Source organism: Schistocerca piceifrons, chromosome 5, assembly GCF_021461385.2.
Source record: "Schistocerca piceifrons isolate TAMUIC-IGC-003096 chromosome 5, iqSchPice1.1, whole genome shotgun sequence".
Lineage (NCBI taxonomy): Eukaryota > Metazoa > Arthropoda > Insecta > Orthoptera > Acrididae > Schistocerca > Schistocerca piceifrons.
Window position 1 is genome coordinate 676621266 of NC_060142.1, and position 20162 is coordinate 676641427.

Genomic DNA, 20162 nt, shown 5'->3' on the forward strand with positions numbered 1-20162 from the left:
CTGCGAATCACCTGTACCCCTTCATGGTTGATGTCTTCCCCGACGGCCATGTCATCTTCCAGCAGTATAACTGTCCGTGTCTCGGAGCCAGACCCGTGCTCACTGGTTTGAGAAGCGTTATAGTGAACACACTATGGAACCCATCTGGGTCGCTATCGGGTGCCACCACTGCTGAAACTTCTTTATTAAGTTTCTACTTATTTACACTGAAATAAGTGGGAAGATGAAACTTCTAAATCTAATTCTGAAACTATATAGTGAAAATGAATGCGAGTGAACCTGCTTAAACTGCTGAATGGAACTGAACGTATTGTCACTTTGCTTGTCTTTATCATTTCACATCTGACCTACAGAATTATTCCTGACAAATACAACTCAAACGCAATCTGACTGCTCAAATAATTAACACAAAATAATGGCCCTGAATTAGAAGGAATTCTAACAATAACCTATACATTTCATAAGACACTTACCTCACAGAAAATCTTCACACAGGAAGCACCAATACAGCCAGCTAAATAAAAGATTCTAGCTACTGTAGGCTCTAGCTACTAATGGGCATGTGTTTAGCAAAGGATAGATTTTGTTGCAGAGCAAACAATGTATTTGGCAAATTTTACTTTAATCATGTGACATCCAGTTCAAAAAATTATACACTCCTGGAAATTGAAATAAGAACACCATGAATTCATTGTCCCAGGAAGGGGAAACTTTATTGACACATTCCTGGGGTCAGATACATCACATGATCACACTGACAGAACCACAGGCACATAGACACAGGCAACAGAGCATGCACAATGTCGGCACTAGTACAGTGTATATCCACCTTTCGCAGCAATGCAGGCTGCTATTCTCCCATGGAGACGATCGTAGAGATGCTGGATGTAGTCCTGTGGAACGGCTTGCCATGCCATTTCCACCTGGCGCCTCAGTTGGACCAGCGTTCGTGCTGGACGTGCAGACTGCATGAGACGACGCTTCATCCAGTCCCAAACGTGCTCAATGGGGGACAGATCCGGAGATCTTGCTGGCCAGGGTAGTTGACTTACACCTTCTAGAGCACGTTGGGTGGCACGGGATACATGCGGACGTGCATTGTCCTGTTGGAACAGCAAGTTCCCTTGCCGGTCTAGGAATGGTAGAACGATGGGTTCGATGACGGTTTGGATGTACCGTGCACTATTCAGTGTCCCCTCGACGATCGCCAGTGGTGTACGGTCAGTGTAGGAGATCGCTCCCCACACCATGATGCCGGGTGTTGGCCCTGTGTGCCTCGGTCGTATGCAGTCCTGATTGTGGCGCTCACCTGCACGGCGCCAAACACGCATACGACCATCATTGGCACCAAGGCAGAAGCGACTCTCATCGCTGAAGACGACACGTCTCCATTCGTCCCTCCATTCACGCCTGTCGCGACACCACTGGAGGCGGGCTGCACGATGTTGGGGCGTGAGCGGAAGACGGCCTAACGGTGTGCGGGACCGTAGCCCAGCTTCATGGAGACGGTTGCGAATGGTCCTCGCCGATACCCCAGGAGCAACAGTGTCCCTAATTTGCTGGGAAGTGGCGGTGCGGTCCCCTACGGCACTGCGTAGGATCCTACGGTCTTGGCGTGCATCCGTGCGTCGCTGCGGTCCAGTCCCAGGTCGACGGGCACGTGCACCTTCCGCCGACCACTGGCGACAACATCGATGTACTGTGGAGACCTCACGCCCCACGTGTTGAGCAATTCGGCGGTACGTCCACCCGGCCTCCCGCATGCCCACTATACGCCCTCGCTCAAAGTCCGTCAACTGCACATACGGTTCACGTCCACGCTGTCGCGGCATGCTACCAGTGTTAAAGACTGCGATGGAGCTCCGTATGCCACGGCAAACTGGCTGACACTGACGGCGGCGGTGCACAAATGCTGCGCAGCTAGCGCCATTCGACGGCCAACACCGCGGTTCCTGGTGTGTCCGCTGTGCCGTGCGTGTGATCATTGCTTGTACAGCCCTCTCGCAGTGTCCGGAGCAAGTATGGTGGGTCTGACACACCGGTGTCAATGTGTTCTTTTTTCCATTTCCAGAAGTGTATAATCGCCCTGACAACCAGTTCCAGCAAATTATATAATCAACAATAATCTTACATTTCTGTGACAGACACACGCACAGACAGTCCGCTCGCGCTAACACTTCAAACCTCTAACCTCCATCACTGCTAACTATTAACTCCCAACCTCCATCATTGCTGTCTATACACCTCCAACTGCCATCACAGCTGGCTGTTCACTCGCAACTGCGAGTCCGACCAGACACAGAAAGTCTGTTTCAGAGGGCGCTCGGCGCTGTCCGAGTTATTAATGCACTCTATCTCGCTGCCAGCATATACACATATAAACAGGCTGCTTACACCGCGTACGCAAATCAGCGGCCTATTATTTAAGCGAATTACGTGACCTATGGGTAGACATCTAATACTGCATACCTCCACAAACCTCCCAACAAACTGTCGGATCCCTGACACGCACAATCACTGACATACAGAGTGTCCGAAAAGACTTTCCCTGATTACATAAATTGATAACTCAGGATAGAAGTAAGATACAAATATGAAACTTGTGTCGAATTGTTTACAGCTATCAAAGTTTTTTTTCTGTTTTAGGTTCGCAGTACGTAAGTAGGGATGAGATGCAGTGCCCAAGAAGCCATGTTAACCAGTCAGGAGAAGGCACAGTGTGTCCTGTGGTACCATGAGACACGATCACCGACCACAGTGAAGAGACACTTCCAGACAACATTTGGAAGGAATCCACCTGATGTCAAGAGCATTAAAGCCTGGTATGAGAAGTTCAAAAACATAGGATCGGTTGCTGACCTTCCGAGGTCTGGTCGACCAAGAACCTCAGCAGACAGGGTGGAAGCTGTAAGGCAGTCTTTTCTGCGAAGTTCGAAGAAATCGGTGCGCAGGGCCTCACGTGTATTACAGATGACAAAAAGCTCTCTCCATAACATTTTACACAGACGTTTATTGTTTCGTGCATACAAAGTGCAAATCGTTCAGGCCTTGTTGCCCAATGACAGTACACGTCGATATGACTTTGCAGTCGAAATGCTATCACGTATTGAGGACGATGATGGTTATCTCAGACGAATTGCCTTTTCCGATGAAGCGACCTTTTTTATCAGTGGAGTAGTGAATCGCCATAATGTGCGCATTTGGGGTTCACAACCTCCTGGCGAGGTCATGGAGTGCACCAGAGGCAGTCCAAAGGTGAATGTTTGGTGCGCGCTATTGCACGATCGAATTGTCGGGCCATTCTTCTTCGCTAAGGCTACCATCACATCTGCAGTGTATCTGGACATGTTGCAACTGTATGCTGTTCCTCGGCTGCTTCAGTATCACCCCGATGTCTCGTTTCAGCAAGACGGTGCACCACCTCATTGGGGTTTGGACGTCCGTGCCCATCTCGATATATGACCTTTCCTGGGCGATGGATTGGTCGTGATGGGGCAACGGTTTGGCCTCCAGGCTCTGCTGACATAACCCCATTAGACTTTTTTTTATGGGGTTATGTCAAGGACGAGGTCAACCGAACACGTGAACCAGATCTTGAAACCCTGCGGTAACGGATAACCACAGGTGTTGAATCGATCCCTCCGGTGATGTTGGCTAATGTGTGGACGGAAACTGAATATCACCTAGATGGTCTACGTGCTACCAAGGGTGCTCATGTGGAAGTTTACTGATGTGTGAAGAAAACTTTGATAGTTTGCAAACAATTAGACACGAGTTTCATATTTGTATCTTACTTCTAGCCTGAGTTATCAATTTATGAAATCAGGGAAAGACTTTTCGGACACCCTGTATTTCGTTTAAAAGGCGGGCAAACGAGCTATTAAGCAGGTGGTGATAATGTTTTGGCTCATCAGTGTATAACTATCCCCCCGGCGGGTTTCAGTCCCCACTTGATGCCTACTTACGCCCACAGCCGGCCAGGTCCCGTGTAGTCCATGAAGTCCATGCGCCTGGTGGTCATTATGAAACCAGCCGCTCCAAACTCGACGGTGCCGTTGTGAATGAGAGCGACCGCTCCGTCCATTTCGTTGTCACTCACCAGTGACCCAAAGTTGCGCACGCGGTACAGTATGATCCTGCAGTAAAATGGCGGACATGTTGGCACGAGTCGTAGAAAAGTAAGTGTGATGCAAAGCAGGTGGGATGGAGCTTACGAAAAGTTGAGCAGCCTGGCCAGCGTGGTGGAGAGACCCCAGCCGAAGCGCGCCATCGTGTCCAGCTGGCGGTCGTTCACGTTCTTCAGGCGCTCGCCCAGGTTGTCCAGCGGCGTGTCCACGATCTGTAAAACCAATCTCAACCTGTGTGTAAATACACTGACGGAAAAAATCGCAGCATCAAATGCAGTTAAGGGGGGACGTTGATGAAATTGACCAAAAATATCAATTTTCGATTTTTTTTTATTTGTTAGTACAACTCACGAACAATAAGTTACCAAAGTTTCAATGTTGAAATCGCATCCGAAGTGCCTGAAAATTAATTAAAAGTGTGACGCGGCCTCCTTGCCACGCCCACTGAGGCGTAGCGCCTTCACATCGCTCCTGTCGCTTGTTAGGACGATATCGTTATAGGCATGAGTCATCGACAGATGCCACCAGCTGACATGGACCTGCGTTACAGAGCTGCACGTAGTTGTACTAGTAGACGGCAGAGGTCAGCAGTTGACGGACAGTGCTAGCAGTCGTAGTCGAAACAATGTTGTAAAGTTATGTTTGATTAATATTTAATGTATTTGCATAATTATAATTGTTTTATATGTGTAGTAATTAGCAGTGTGAGTGTTGTATGAGTGAAGATGAGCAGAAGTAAATGAAAATTGTTTTGTTTATTCTCGAAGTACCAGTTAAACTATACAGGGGATTTACTATAATTAAATGTGCATTCATTTTATGGTACTAATAAATCGTGAGTAGAACACAAATTAATCGGTAATTTCAGAAGGAGTAATTTTATATTTGATACTTCTCTAAATTTCTTTATTTAGCAATTGCCACAGAATTGTCATTGAAGTAAATCGCGGGTTAGCGTGGGATAATACTGCAACCTGATTTGCTGTTTGTGATATCATCCAATCAGAAAAATGCAGGCTCGCGCCAATCTGTGCTGGGAACAAAGCTTTTGGTGTGATGTATGGGAGTCAGGGCTGAGTGTTCGAACTAGTAACATCTCATTGAAAGCAGCTGCGACGAAAGTACTGTAAAATCGCGGAAAAATGCTAATTACGAGTTCGCGAAGTAGTACAAAGTGTATTTAAGTGAACGGTTTAGTGGAAGTCGTGTGGAATTTCGGACGGAATATCAAAATTATTGCTTTTGACTGTTAGTTAAGACCGCGTGGCGTGTTGTGCGATCTGAGACTGGAACAGGTATTACGTGTAGAGCAGAGTGCACAACATTTGAGCGAGCATTTTCATAACTAAACGATCCGGTGAACTCTATTAACTTCGGTAACGGGTGTAAATACCATAAACTGGCTACGTGTGTGATTGTGGTGTGCGTGTGAACTTTACATTGTGTTGCCACTTAGTACGGACTTGGCAGTATTAACTGTGATCTTTATCGTAAAAATACACCTGAAAATTTACATTGCCAAGTTAAAATTTTTATTTCAGTAGCTAGCCACATCCTGTTTACCGGACAATTCTATGTATGTTGCGACCTACAATAGACAGTAGTGGTCTAGTATTTTCTACTACAGCTTTTAGCTAGACAAATGAACATTGCTGGACACTGGCAGGGCGGTAAAAAGTAACGTGCCGCGCCGAACCACGTTTTGAAGCAGCCCTTCGATACCAGCTCAGTGAACAACGATTCTGTATATTACTTTCAAACAAACGTGCGTGGGATACATCTAGGAGGCCATGATAAACATTCTTTGGTTTTATTGATCATCTTTGACTGTGTTCCGAATCTTATAAACAATAACAAACTAGCTGCATCGTTTATGGCTTGTGGTACTGACGGAGATTTATACAAGTGTTCGATTCTTTCTTCATTGAGTTATGCCACGATCACAAAGAGTGTATGGGCTACATATTTCCACATGTTGTCAGCAGATGAACATTCTAATCATAATCTGTGCCACATTAGCTGGTGTAAATGTCTACAAGCTCAGAGGGATAACAACCCCTACATTAACAAAGAGAGGGTTCCAGATTGTATCCTGGATCTTGTCAAGCCCACTTACAGGTTTCTGGCCGATCCTGCACTTCTCAAAAAGTGTCTTCATGACAAAACGCAAAAATCCAAATGAGTCTCTAAATTCACTCATATGGAAACGATGCCCTAAAAACACATTTGCAGTTGTTAGAATTGCAACTTATGGTGCAGTTATTTTATTTAATGGTGGGAACGTCGGGAGGATGAAGGTATTAGAAAGAATGTGCTTCAAGATAGGAAAATTTACTCAAGACAACCTGAGAAAAATGGATTTATAGCGCGCCTATGCAGCTGAAAAGTCAGTTGAAGACCTGGTAAAGGAAAGAAGACAGACAACAAGAAACCAGAAGAGAAGCCTTGAAGGGAAAGACGACCCAGAGTACAAATGTGGTGCCTTCTGAAGAAGTGACAGAAGGGAAAAACTTAGGTTGAACTTTAAAATTGCGTTTCCTGAAAAGTTTGTTTTTTAAAGTTTATGTACCTTTTCCTCAGATACTATGAATGCTACAATTATGAAATTTTGTCCACATACTTCTGTAAACCTAATAAACGTTGTCTCCAGAGCAAATTTTGAAATTATGATTGCAAGCTGAGATATGTGGCAAAGTGCTTGGAATTTTGCATGAATTTAAAATTGTACTTGTGGAATTATAATTAAAAATTATACTATTTGACCTATTCCAAAAACCTCATGAGAGAAGGCTACAACATATAAAGAGATGAAACAGAGAAATAATTGTAGAAATCTCTTGAATACTTTCTGAGAAAAAGGAACATACATTATTTTTTGAAAATAAAACTTCAAATTTCATTCAAAAGAAGTTGAAGGTATGTAACCAAAGGATTTTATATGTAAATGTGTTACTTCCATGTAAAGCGCGGTACAAAATTTCGCTGCCATATCTCCAAAACTGTGGATTTGGTGCATTTTTTGAAATAGTGTGTGTTTTTCATCGACGTTCCCCCTTAATGTAGAGTAATGAAATTTCGGGAATACATGTGTCTAGATAATATATTTAAGTGATTAACATTGCAAGATCACAGGTTAATCTAAGGGCGAGGTAATCCATTGCAAATGTGAAAGGCTGGTACGTTAATAAACGGTGTAGCCGCAAGACCATGGAAGCTTGCAAACGCGCAAGTATTGTGTTATACAGGTGCCGGATGTAGGTTTGTGGGATGGAGTTCCATGCCTGTTGCACTTGGTCGCTCAGTACAATGATGGTTAATTGGTTGTGGATAACACTGGAATTGTCGTCCGATGACATCACATATGTGCTCGACTGGAGACAGATCTAACGATCGAGCAAGCCAAGGCAGCATGCAGACACCCTGTAGAACAGCTGTATGTGGCCGAGCGTTAACCTACTGGAAAACACCCCCTGAAATGCTGCTCACGAATGGCAGCACAGCAGGCCGATTTACCAGACTGAGTTACAAATTTGCTGCTAGGGTGCGTGGGATAAACACGAGAGTGCTCCTGATGTCATACGAAATCGAACCCTAGACTTTAACTCCAGGTGTAGCTGTGTAAGTAGGCTGTTTACGTTTTTATGGTGGTAACGCCGCGTAGCGCTCTATATGAAAATCACTGACTGTGCTGTGTGAAGTCTGTGGCTGGTTTGCATTGTTGGAATATTCGCTATTGTAGTGTTGGACAGTTGGATGTGAACAGCGCGTAGCGTTGCGCAGTTGGAGGTGAGCCGCTAGCAGTGGTGGATGTGGGGAGAGAGTTGGCAGAATTTTGAGAACGGACGATCTGGACGTGTGTCCATCAGAGACAGTAAATTTGTAAGACTGGATGTCATGAACTGATATATATATATATATATATATATATATATATATATATATATATATGATGACTTTTGAACATGATTAAGGTAAATACATTGTTTGTTCTCTATCAAAATCTTTCATTTGCTAACTATGCCCATCAGTAGTTAGTGCCTTCAGTAGTTAGAATCTTTTATTTAGCTGGCAGTATTGGCGCTCGCTGTATTGCAGTAGTTCGAGTAACGAAGATTTTTGTGAGGTAAGTGATAAAGTCAGACTGCGTTGCGCTGAAAATATTGTGTGTCAGTTTAGTGTTGATCAGAATAAGTAAAGAGAGAAATGTCCGAGTACATTCAGTTCTGCTCAGCTGTTTGAAAATCAAATGACGTAAGAGGTTTACTACCACTGTCATTCATAAATTTTTCTAAGGGGACGTTTCAAGTGCAATGAGTCAGCATGGAGACAGGTTAGTTGCAGGCCGGCCTACTAACCAACACATGGCCATCACTGGCACCGAGGCAGAACCAGCTTACATCAGAAATCTCAACAGACTTCCACCTTGCCCTCCAGTGAGCTCTCGCTAGACACAACTGAAGTCACAGTTGGTGGTGGTTCCGAATCAATGAAACGGACGCATCAGTAGGATGGACGCTGCAGGGCGACCTGCTCGGAGCTGTCCTTGAAGTAACCGATTTTTAACAATTCGTTGTTTCATTGTGGTGCCAACTGCTGCTCAAATTGCTGCTAAAAATGCAGTTCGAAGCGCCACAGCCACACACCGAACGAGATGGTATTCCCTCTCGGTAGTGCTACGCTGCCGTCTGGAACCCGTTCTTTTTGCAGCTGTTCATTCTCATGATGACCGTGCTAGCAATCCCAAGTCTTTCTGCAGTATCGCAGAATGGACATCCAGCTTCTCGTAGCCCTATTACACGACCTCGTTCAAATTCAGTGAGGTGTTGATATTGGCGTCTTTGTCACATTAAAAGCATTCTTGACTAACATCAATTCACCAAAGATAATAATAATGAGCGTATGGCATTGGTGGCCGGGAGACCCCTCGCGGAGCGGTTCGGCCGTCGCTCCACAAGAGTTTTAACGCCACTACGGCGACATGCGAGTGAATGAGGATGAAGCGATGATGAAAGACACACACAACACCCAGTCATTTGGAGACAGAGAAAATCCCTGACCCCGCCGGAAATCGAACCCGGGACCCCATGCGCGGGAAGCCAGAACGCTACCGCAAGACCACGAGCCTCGGACATCTCAAATATAACTAACGCTCACTACCGTTATTGCGTGTATTTGAAGTGAACCTAATTTGCCTCCTCATTGTGGCACTGAAGTGTATTTCTTATGTGACTGGCACGAAATTTCAATAGACATCTTTCAGTTGCAGAAAGACGCCTACCGACATTCGTTTATATCGCACAACTCCTAGGTATTCTGATTTTTTTTCTGTCAGTGTATATACGCTGATGAATGGCTCTCAATTTTCTATCTCGGAGTTGTTGTTGTTGTGGTCTTCAGTCCTGAGACTGGTTTGATGCAGCTCTCCATGCTACTCTATCCTGTGCAAGCTTCTTCATCTCCCAGTACCTACTGCAACCTACATCCTTCTGAATTTGCTTAGTGTATTGATCTCTTGGTCTCCCTCTACGATTTTTACCCTCCACGCTGCCCTCCAATGCTAAATTTGTGATCCCTTGATGCCTCAAAACATGTCCTGCCAACCGATCCCTTCTTCTAGTCAAGTTGTGCCACAAACTTCTCTTCTCCCCAATCCTATTCAATACCTCCTCATTAGTTACGTGATCTACCCACCTTATCTTCAGCATTCTTCTGTAGCACCACATTTCGAAAGCTTCTATTCTCTTCTTGTCCAAACTGGTTATCGTCCATGTTTCACTTCCATACATGGCTACACTCCATACAAATACTTTCAGAAACGACTTCGTGACACTTAAATCTATACTCGATGTTAACAAATTTCTCTTCTTCAGAAACGATTTCCTTGCCATTGCCAGTCTACATTTTATATCCTCTCTACTTCGACCATCATAGTTATTTTACTCCCTAAATAGCAAAACTCCTTTACTACTTTAAGTGTCTCATTTCCTAATCTAATCCCCTCAGCTTCACCCGATTTAATTTGACTACATTCCATTATCCTCGTTTTGCTTTTGTTGATATTCATCTTATATCCTCCTTTCAAGACACTATCCATTCCGTTCAACTGCTCTTCCAAGTCCTTTGCTGTCTCTGACAGAATTACAATGTCATCGGCGAACCTCAAAGTTTTTATTTCTTCTCCATGGATTTTAATACCTACTCCGAATTTTTCTTTTGTTTCTTTTACTGCTTGCTCAATATACAGATTGAATAACATCGGGGAGAGGCTACAACCCTGTCTCACTCCTTTCCCAACCACTGCTTCCCTTTCATGCCCCTCGACTCTTATAACTGCCATCTGGTTTCTGCACAAATTGTAAATAGCCTTTCGCTCCCTGTATTTTACCCCTGCCACCTTCAGAATTTGAAAGAGAGTATTCCAGTTAACGTTGTCAAAAGCTTTCTCTAAGTCTACAAATGCTAGAAACGTAGGTTTGCCTTTTCTTAATCTTTCTTCTAAGATAAGTCGTAAGGTTAGTATTGCCTCACGTGTTCCAACATTTCTACGGAATCCAAACTGATCTTCCCCGAGGTCCGCTTCTACCAGTTTTTCCATTCGTCTGTAAAGAATTCGCGTTAGTATTTTGCAGCTGTGACTTATTAAACTGATAGTTCGGTAATTTTCACATCTGTCAACACCTGCTTTCTTTGGGATTGGAATTATTATATTCTTCTTGAAGTCTGTGGGTATTTCGCCTGTCTCATACATCTTGCTCACCAGATAGTATAGTTTTGTCATGACTGACTCTCCCAAGGCCATCAGTAGTTCTAATGGAATGTTGTCTACTCCCGGGGCCTTGTTTCGACTCAGGTCTTTCAGTGCTCTGTCAAACTCTTCACGCAGTATCTTATCTCCCATTTCATCTTCATCTACATCCTCTTCCATTTCCATAATATTGTCCTCAAGTACATCGCCCTTGTATAAACCATCTATATACTCCTTCCACCTTTCTGCCTTCCCTTCTTTGCTTAGAACTGGGTTGCCATCTGAGCTCTTGATATTCATACAAGTGGTTCTCTTCTCTCCAAAGGTCTCTTTAATTTTCCTGTAGGCAGTATCTATCTTACCCCTAGTGAGACAAGCCTCTACATCCTTACATTTGTCCTCTAGCCATCCCTGCTTAGCCATTTTGCACTTCCTGTTGAACTCATTTTTGAGACGTTTGTATTCCTTTTTACCTGCTTCATTTACTGCATTTTTATATTTTCTCCTTTCATCAATTAAATTCAATATTTCTTCTGTTACCCAAGGATTTCTATTAGCCCTCGTCTTTTTACCTACTTGATCCTCTGCTGCCTTCACTACTTCATCCCTCAGAGCTACCCATTCTTCTTCTACTGTATTTCTTTCCCCCATTCCTGTCAATTGTTCCCTTATGCTCTCCCTGAAACTCTGTACAACCTCTGGTTCTTTCAGTTTATCCAGGTCCCATCTCCTTAAATTCCCGCCTTTTTGCAGTTTCTTCAGTTTCAATCTGCAGTTCATAACCAATAGATTGTGGTCAGAGTCCACATCTGCCCCTGGAAATGTCTTACAATTTAAAAACTGGTTCCTAAATCTCTGTCTTACCATTATGTAATCTATCTGATATCTTTTAGTATCTCCAGGGTTCTTCCAGGTATACAACCTTCTTTCATGATTCTTGAACCAAGTGTTAGCTATGATTAAGTTATGCTCTGTGCAAAATTCTACAAGGCGGCTTCCTCTTTCATTTCTTCCCCCCAATCCATATTCACCTACTATGTTTCCTTCTCTCCCAGTCACCCATGACTATTAAATTTTCCTCTCCCTTCACTACCTGAATAATTTCTTTTATCTCGTCATACATTTCATCAGTTTCTTCATCATCTGCAGAGCTAGTTGGCATATAAACTTGTACTACTGTAGTAGGCATGGGCTTTGTGTCTATCTTGGCCACAATAATGCGTTCACTATGCTGTTTGTAGTAGCTAACCCGCACTCCTATATTTTTATTCATTATTAAACCTACACCTGCATTACCCCTATTTGATTTTGTATTTATAACCCTGTAATCACCTGACCAAAAGTCTTGTTCCTCCTGCCACCGAACTTCACTAATTCCCACTATATCCAACTTTAACCTATCCATTTCCCTTTTTAAATTTTCTAACCTACCTGCCCGATTAAGGGATCTGACATTCCACGCTCCGCTCCGTAGAATGCCAGTTTTCTTTCTCCTGATAACGACGTCCTCTTGAGTAGTCCCCGCCCGGAGATCCGAATGGGGGACTATTTTACCTCCGGAATATTTTACCCAAGAGGACGCCATCATCATTTAATCATACAGTAAAGCTGCATGTCCTCGGGAAAAATTACGGCTGTAGTTTCCCCTTGCTTTCAGCCGTTCGCAGTACCAGCACAGCAAGGCCGTTTTGGTTAATGTTACAAGGCCAGATCAGTCCATAATCCAGACTGTTGCCCCTGCAACTACTGAAAAGGCTGCTGCCCCTCTTCAGGAACCACATGTTTGTCTGGCCTCTCAACAGATACCCCTCCGTTGTGGTTGCACCTACAGTACGGCCATCTGTATCGCTGAGGCACGCAAGCCTCCCCACCAACGGCAAGGTCCATGGTTCATGGGGGGAGGAGTACAATTGAAAAAAAGGAAAAAAGAAAAAACATTTCGACATTTGAAGCACTCGTTATCTACTGGTAAAATGTTTCTTAACAATGGCACCCCAAGTCGCTACAAACAGGCAATCAGGAACAGTAACATTTTTTTTGTGGTTTTCACGGCATAGTGGTACCTTTCACAATGACAAACAAACAACAACGATTACGCACTTGCACTTAAATCGCAGGAAATTTCAAACCCACCTGTCCCAAATAGGATTGAAGCATTCTCCATTATGTGATTTATGCAATGACGAGGGAGATGTGGACCATCTAGTGTTTTTCATACCAGATACAGGTCAGAACTTTTTTTTTATCCGTGAGCTGGTTAATGTAGGAATTCCCATTCCAACATCGGCTGCATGTTGCTGCCACGCCAGTAGGTTCAGATGGCTCTGAGCACTATGGGACTTAACTGCTGTGGTCATCAGTCCCCTAGAACTTAGAACTACTTAAACCTAACTAACCTAAGGACATCACACACATTCATGCCCGTGTCAGGATTCGAACCTGCGACCGTAGCGGTCACGCGGTTCCAGACTGTAGCGCCTTAGAACGGCACAGCCACTCCGGCTGGCACGCCAGTAGGATGCGCTAGTATTAAATGTGATGTTCAACCACTTAAATATAAGTGATATTACTATCAATGGCTACTGTGCACTTTATGTGTAGAAATTTTGTATGATGCTATATTTTTTTCTAAATTTATAATATAATTTCTTCACGCGTAGTTTCTAGTGGACTCATGTTTCAGTAATTTATTCACACTTTCATTTTTTTTTGTAAATAGAAATTAACGAAATGTGTGGTAGTATAGCCATTGAGAATAACATACACATGCATATGTATCTACTTATTTACCTTCCCAGCGTAGTTTCCAGCTGGGCGCCAATGTTCTTTTCTTGTCATTTCTTTATTGGAATTTGGCCTTCACCACACCGCCATTCATCACATTTACATTATACAAGACGCTCTGCTTAACTCTGGCACGTCATACAATTCCGAAATGAAACAAAATGTGTGCCAGGGATGCACCTGTTTCAGGTTACTCCAGAGAAGGAACGAAATATTGGCTGTCATGGCGGCCTTCCTGTGCTGTACGTTTTATATTTGCTATGGTTCCATTTCTTATCACGAAGTTCAAACTTTTAAGATTGTACATCATTCATATTAGAACTGAAACACATTTGTTCAAAACAAATCTGTCCAGAAACGCACTTCGTGCTTTGTATCTACCCAAAAGAAATAATACAAATGAAGTTAATACTATACTTTAGTACTTATGAAGGACAGTCTAATAGTCAGAGAAAAATGTCACTTGTGGTAAAATTAGGTGGCACCTCCAAGATGCAGTATCCTCCATTCCTACTTTACAAAACCGATAAACCACCTAATTATACATGCAAACTGTCTGTACGCCCGGGCCACGCAAGGAAAGTTAAAGAATTTGATTAGACCATGTACTTAGTGCGCGAGAGGAAAAAATATTTATTTAACTAGGAACAATGATTGGAAACGTTAGGTAAAGCCTCTTAGTTTTATTTCGTCAGTACCTGTATTATTCAGCATCTGATCTGTAATGTGATTTAACTTACAGTTAAAGTCAATGAGCTGAGTTGAAGATTATTCTGTGACGTGATCTTCTTTGTAGTACCTTTTGAAGCCACTATGTTTAAGTTCTCATTCCTGAAATTCTTCACGATGCTGTGATTAAATGGATCAACAAACTCGTAAGTCCTATCCATAATTTACACTGTCCACTGAATTTCAACAATGACTCCCACATTTGGCTCAATTATTTGTAGTACTTCTTGAAGAGCTGAAAAAGGCTGACGTTCCTTCAAATCACCGTAAGAAACTTAGGATTTCTGTTTTTTCCTTCTTCACGACGATACACTTATAGCATATGGACCTGTTCCAATGTGAGAGCTTTAAGGTTCCTAAAGTATATCGTGTTGTTCGAAATGCTGCTCTTTTTTCATAGCTAGACAGATATGGAAGTCACGATAGGTTACTTGAACACTGTCTTTTGTTAACTGCCCAGCAGATACAACAAAATCAACTCCATGTAATACAGCAGTCTTCAGTGATGCTATTGTATTCTCATAGATTTCAGAACAAGTCTGCATTTCTAATTTAAGTGATGTTCCAAGCTCTCAATGGTCACCGAGCAAGCCTAACCATGACTTCTTCCAGAAGTCAGAGTATGAAACAGTGATGCTACATTCATACTGCTTGACTGGTTCTAAAACGAGGATGTCAACATTTAATTCATGAAAAGAGTGCCGTTTAGCAGCTGTTTTTAGTGGAACGACAGAACGCCCTTCGTTTCTCAGCTAAACTTTATTGCTGATGAAACAAAACATTTCCAATGATTTTCCCTAGCAAAATAAAAAATTTCCCCCTTGGACAGTAATTACATTGCCTGTTCAAATTATTTGTTACTTCTTGCCGTTGCTTTCTTACGAGATCTTTTTTCTACTGTTCATTCACCATCTGTACAGGTAAAGCATGAAGTTCTGCCTCTCTTAGAATTAGGCTTTTCTTAACAACATGCTAGGCGAGGTGGTTGTGGTGAGGCGTAGCGCCGTATACCGATCCTGCCTTGGAGGCGGTTAAGTGGGAGATGTGTCTCAGAGCTGGATAGTGACAGATGGTGACGCGAGACTGGACGCGCACGTAGTTTATCTATCAGCCGATAGAGGACAGTATTGGATAGGGGACTGTGATTTAGTTTCGATTGTGCCCACTAGAGGCACTAAAGTGATAGAATGTTTTTCATAAACTGTTCTAGTACTTTCGTAATACGTTATTATATCTTTTTGTATAGGTAAAATGTTATAAATGTGTTTTAGCTGTATGAATGATGCGTGAGTGTGGTTTAAGGTTAATATGAAGATAATGGTTTAACGAGTTATGTAGTAGGATTTAGTGTGGGAACATTTCGAAGAAGTATGGATATGGACAAAGGGAATTTTTGTAGAATAGATTTGTAAAGTATGTTTATGGTATAGGGAAAGTTAATTCAGGTATAAATAACAATAGTAAATAACTTTATGCATAAGCAAAACTTAAGCATATTAGATAATTGCCTCGGTAAAAAGTGCAGTCGTCAGGTTTACTATTTTGCAATTGGTTACTGGTGAAAAGCGCGGATTGACGCGGGAGAATGTTGTTGTGCTATTGGCTGTTGAGTAAACTGACCAATGGTAAAGCAATATTCTTCGCGCGCCTTTCTCTGCTGGTAGAGAAGACTTAAGAGTGTTCTAGAGAAGAGTGGGAGCCTAGCCATGAAACAGTTCGGACGTGTGTAGTAGTAGTTCCGAGGGAAACGATAAGTTGCCGGATCTAGCAGTGTTTCATACATCAAAAGTGTGGTAAAGTGACGGCATAATTATTCCGATGGGCGTGTAGAAATTTCGGAATTTTTAAGTGAATTTTTGTGACGAGAAAAGACATACATTCCACGTGGCGTATTGAGCAGGTCGGTGGCTACAAACTGTGACTGCATTTGGTACCGACAGGCTTAATATTTGGCGAGCATTCTCAATCAAAAACAATCAGTATTTTTGTAGCTATTACGTTTTCGGGAAATGCAACACCATAAACTTGCTAACGTGAGTGAAAGGGATTGTGAGTGACTGTGTTAAGATTAGCACGGGCTTGGCAGTGACACTTGTTCACCTAAGTTTCAGAATATATTAATTGAGGACAAAATTTCCAATCTTTCATTTGTGTGAAAACTTTCTCCCGAAACGTAGATTAGTGACTTAAATTGCAGCCTGGTTTACGTCGAAGTACAGTAGGTTTCACTCGGCTTTCCTACTGATGATCTGCTGAGACAATGTTCACAGGTAGGTGCAGGTCCGTCGTAAAGGGACGGAAAGAACCGCGCCGCCGTAGTGGGGCAGGAGTTCCAATTAGAAATACTTTGTAAGGGATTTGCAGTTGCGACATTTGCCCAACGGCAAACCTCGGGCAGAACTGGTGGAAACTAGAAGTTAATTCTGAGCTAGGGTGATGTCGAAGACTTTCGCGGCACGTGTCGTCAGTCGCTGGCGGTGTGATCGACGGCGGGAGTGATTTTATGGGAACTGCTGATGGAGTCTTATTGGATGGTGAATCTTGAATAGACAGCAGTAAATGGAGTAAATATTCTGTAGAGTCATACACGAAGCGCAAGTGTAAAATTTAGAGAAATTCGGACAGCCGTTTATCGAACACCTTGTCAGTTAAACCCTATACATTTCCTACTACTGTCTCTGTATCTGACGGCCAAAATATACTGACTACGAATAACAAAATTCAGTAGAAGATGCTGTTGCAAACTGGACAAACCAAAACAAATACATAAGGTCACAAACTTTAGTACACTGTAAAACCAAAACAGCTCCTCCCGAACTGGCCATGAAGGCCCAACGCTACTGACCGGCAGCCAAGCCATCCTCAGCCCATAGGCATCACTGGATGCGGATGTGGAGGGGCATATGGTCAGCACACAGCTCTCCCAGCCGTAAGTCAGTTTCCGAGACCGGAGCCGCTACTTCTCAATTAAGCAGCTCTTCAGTTTGCCTCACAAGGGGTGAGTGCACCCCGCTTGCCAACAGCGCCCGGCAGACCGGATGGTCACCCATCCAAGTGCTAGCCCAGCCCGACAGCGCTTAACTTCGGTGATCTGACGGGAACCGGTGTTACCACTGCGGCAAGGCCGTTGGCTTAGTACGTAATTAGTATACATAAATTCGGACAGCCGTTTATCGAACACCTTAGCAGTTAAACCCTATACATTTCCTACTACTGTCTCTGTGTCTGACCGGCTAAACTATACTGACTACAAATAAGGAAATTCAGTAGAAGATGCGGTTGCAAACTGGAAAAAACAAAGACATAAGATCATATACAGGGTGTTTCAAAAATGACTGGTATATTTGAAACGGCAATAAAAACTAAACGAGCAGCGAGAGAAATACACCGTTTGTTGCAATATGCTTGGGACAACAGTACATTTTCAGGCGGACAAACTTTCGAAATTACAGTAGTTACAATTTTCAACAACAGATGGCGCTGCAAGTGATGTGAAAGATATAGAAGACAACGCAGTCCGTGGGTGCGCCATTCTGTACGTCGTCTTTCTGCTGTAAGCGTGTGCTGCTCACAACGTGCAAGTGTGCTGTGGTCAACATGGTTTATTCCTTAGAACAGAGGATTTTTCTGGTGTTGGAATTCCACCGCCTAGAACACAGTGTTGTTGCAACAAGACGAAGTTTTCAACGGAGGTTTAATGTAACCAAAGGACCGAAAAGCGATACAATAAAGGATCTGTTTGAAAAATTTCAACAGACTGGGAACGTGACGGATGAACGTGCTGGAAAGGTAGGGCGACCGCGTACGGCAACCACAGAGGGCAACGCGCAGCTAGTGCAGCAGGTGATCCAACAGCGGCCTCGGGTTTCCGTTCGCCGTGTTGCAGCTGCGGTCCAAATGACGCCAACGTCCACGTATCGTCTCATGCGCCAGAGTTTACACCTCTATCCATACAAAATTCAAATGCGGCAACCCCTCAGCGCCGCTACCATTGCTGCACGAGAGACATTCGCTAACGATATAGTGCGCAGGATTGATGACGGCGATATGCATGTGGGCAGCATTTGGTTTACTGACGAAGCTTATTTTTACCTGGACGGCTTCGTCAATAAACAGAACTGGCGCATATGGGGAACCGAAAAGCCCCATGTTGCAGTCCCATCGTCCCTGCATCCTCAAAAAGTACTGGTCTGGGCCGCCATTTCTTCCAAAGGAATCATTGGCCCATTTTTCAGATCCGAAACGATTACTGCATCACGCTATCTGGACATTCTTCGTGAATTTGTGGCGGCACAAACTGCCTTAGACGACACTGCGAACACCTCGTGGTTTATGCAAGATGGTGCCCGGCCACATCGCACGGCCGACGTCTTTAATTTCCTGAATGAATATTTCGATGATCGTGTGATTGCTTTGGGCTATCCGAAACATACAGGAGGCGCCGTGGATTGGCCTCCCTATTCGCCAGACATGAACCCCTGTGACTTCTTTCTGTGGGGACACTTGGTGTACCGCCAGAATCCAGAAACAATTGAACAGCTGAAGCAGTACATCTCATCTGCATGTGAAGCCATTCCGCCAGACACGTTGTCAAAGGTTTCGGGTAATTTCATTCAGAGACTACGCCATATTATTGCTACGCATGGTGGATATGTGGAAAATATCGTACTATAGTGTTTCCCAGACCGCAGCGCCATCTGGTGTTGAAAATTGTAACTACTGTAATTTCGAAAGTTTGTCTGCCTGAAAATGTACTGTTGTCCCAAGCATATTGCAACAAACGGTGTATTTCTATCGCTGCTCGTTTAGTTTTTATTGCCGTTTCAAATATACCGGTCATTTTTTAAACACACTGTACTTTAGTACATTATTAGTATACATAAGTCTCACTTTGTACGCCCAGCTTTTTACAGTATCCCTTCGTGAACAACTGACTTTCTTCTTCCGTTACTACCTCTTGTTTACTTTCGTGCTGTGTAATTATTTTCTTCTAAGGGTCAACAGTGCACCCGCATTCTTATTTAGTTCCTTGGGATGCTAGGTGTGGAATGCAATTTTAAATACGTATTTCGTACCCATATTATTCCCTTGGGGTTGAATTTTGAAAAATCTTTTGTTAGTCAATGCTTACGTTATGTAACTAATGTTTGACAGATTGATTCAAGTTTCTATGACAAATCGCTTAGAATGGGTATTTATACGCGAACAGAATTTTGAACCCCTGTTTATGGCATTGAGTGGGTGTATTTAGAAAAATCTTTTCTCAGCGGGCGTCTAAGTCACATAAGGGACATTCTTACCAAATTTCAAGCTTCTGGAACCATTGGTTTACGCTGGATTTCGGTTCGACAAGGGAATATGAGCAGCGGGGCTGAATGTCAAAATTTCCAAATTTCATCTTACTCGGAGCATTGGCTTAAGGTTGCGCGTTGTTATGTCAGACAGTTTTTTTCTTTTATAAAGTGCCTGAGAAAAAAAAGTGAAGTACACCGATGGAGGGGAGGAAACGAAATGAAACTCCACGGGTTGGGAGCGTGTGTGATGTTATTGCAGTAATTACAAAACTGATTCAGATTTACAAACATATTGGAAGTGTGAGCCCACTTGTCAGTATGACGTAGCACACCCTATGGCGTGGTGCGTGTACCAATTCGGGTGGGATAAGCCGCTGCATCTTCTCCCAAGGCAAGCTGGCCCACAACTGTGCATACTTGATATCCTGAATAGTGACACTGGGGCGGAGTAGATGCCCCAGCTGACACGCACATGTTCTATTG

General features: G+C 43.4%; 1 protein-coding gene and 1 pseudogene across 1 annotated transcript in view; both read right to left on the reverse strand.

Annotated features, from left to right (window-relative positions):
* Positions 1–20162, reverse strand: part of LOC124799197 (glutamate receptor ionotropic, delta-1-like) — a 178173-nt gene that overhangs the window by 148684 nt on the left and 9327 nt on the right. The window contains exons 2-3 of the mRNA XM_047262731.1: positions 4215–4339; positions 3966–4136 (exon numbers count right to left, since the gene is read on the reverse strand). Of these exons, the coding sequence (XP_047118687.1) occupies positions 3966–4136; positions 4215–4339 (296 nt within the window). The remainder of the gene's footprint in view (positions 1–3965; positions 4137–4214; positions 4340–20162) is intronic.
* On the reverse strand, positions 17400–17517 carry LOC124799396 (annotated as a pseudogene).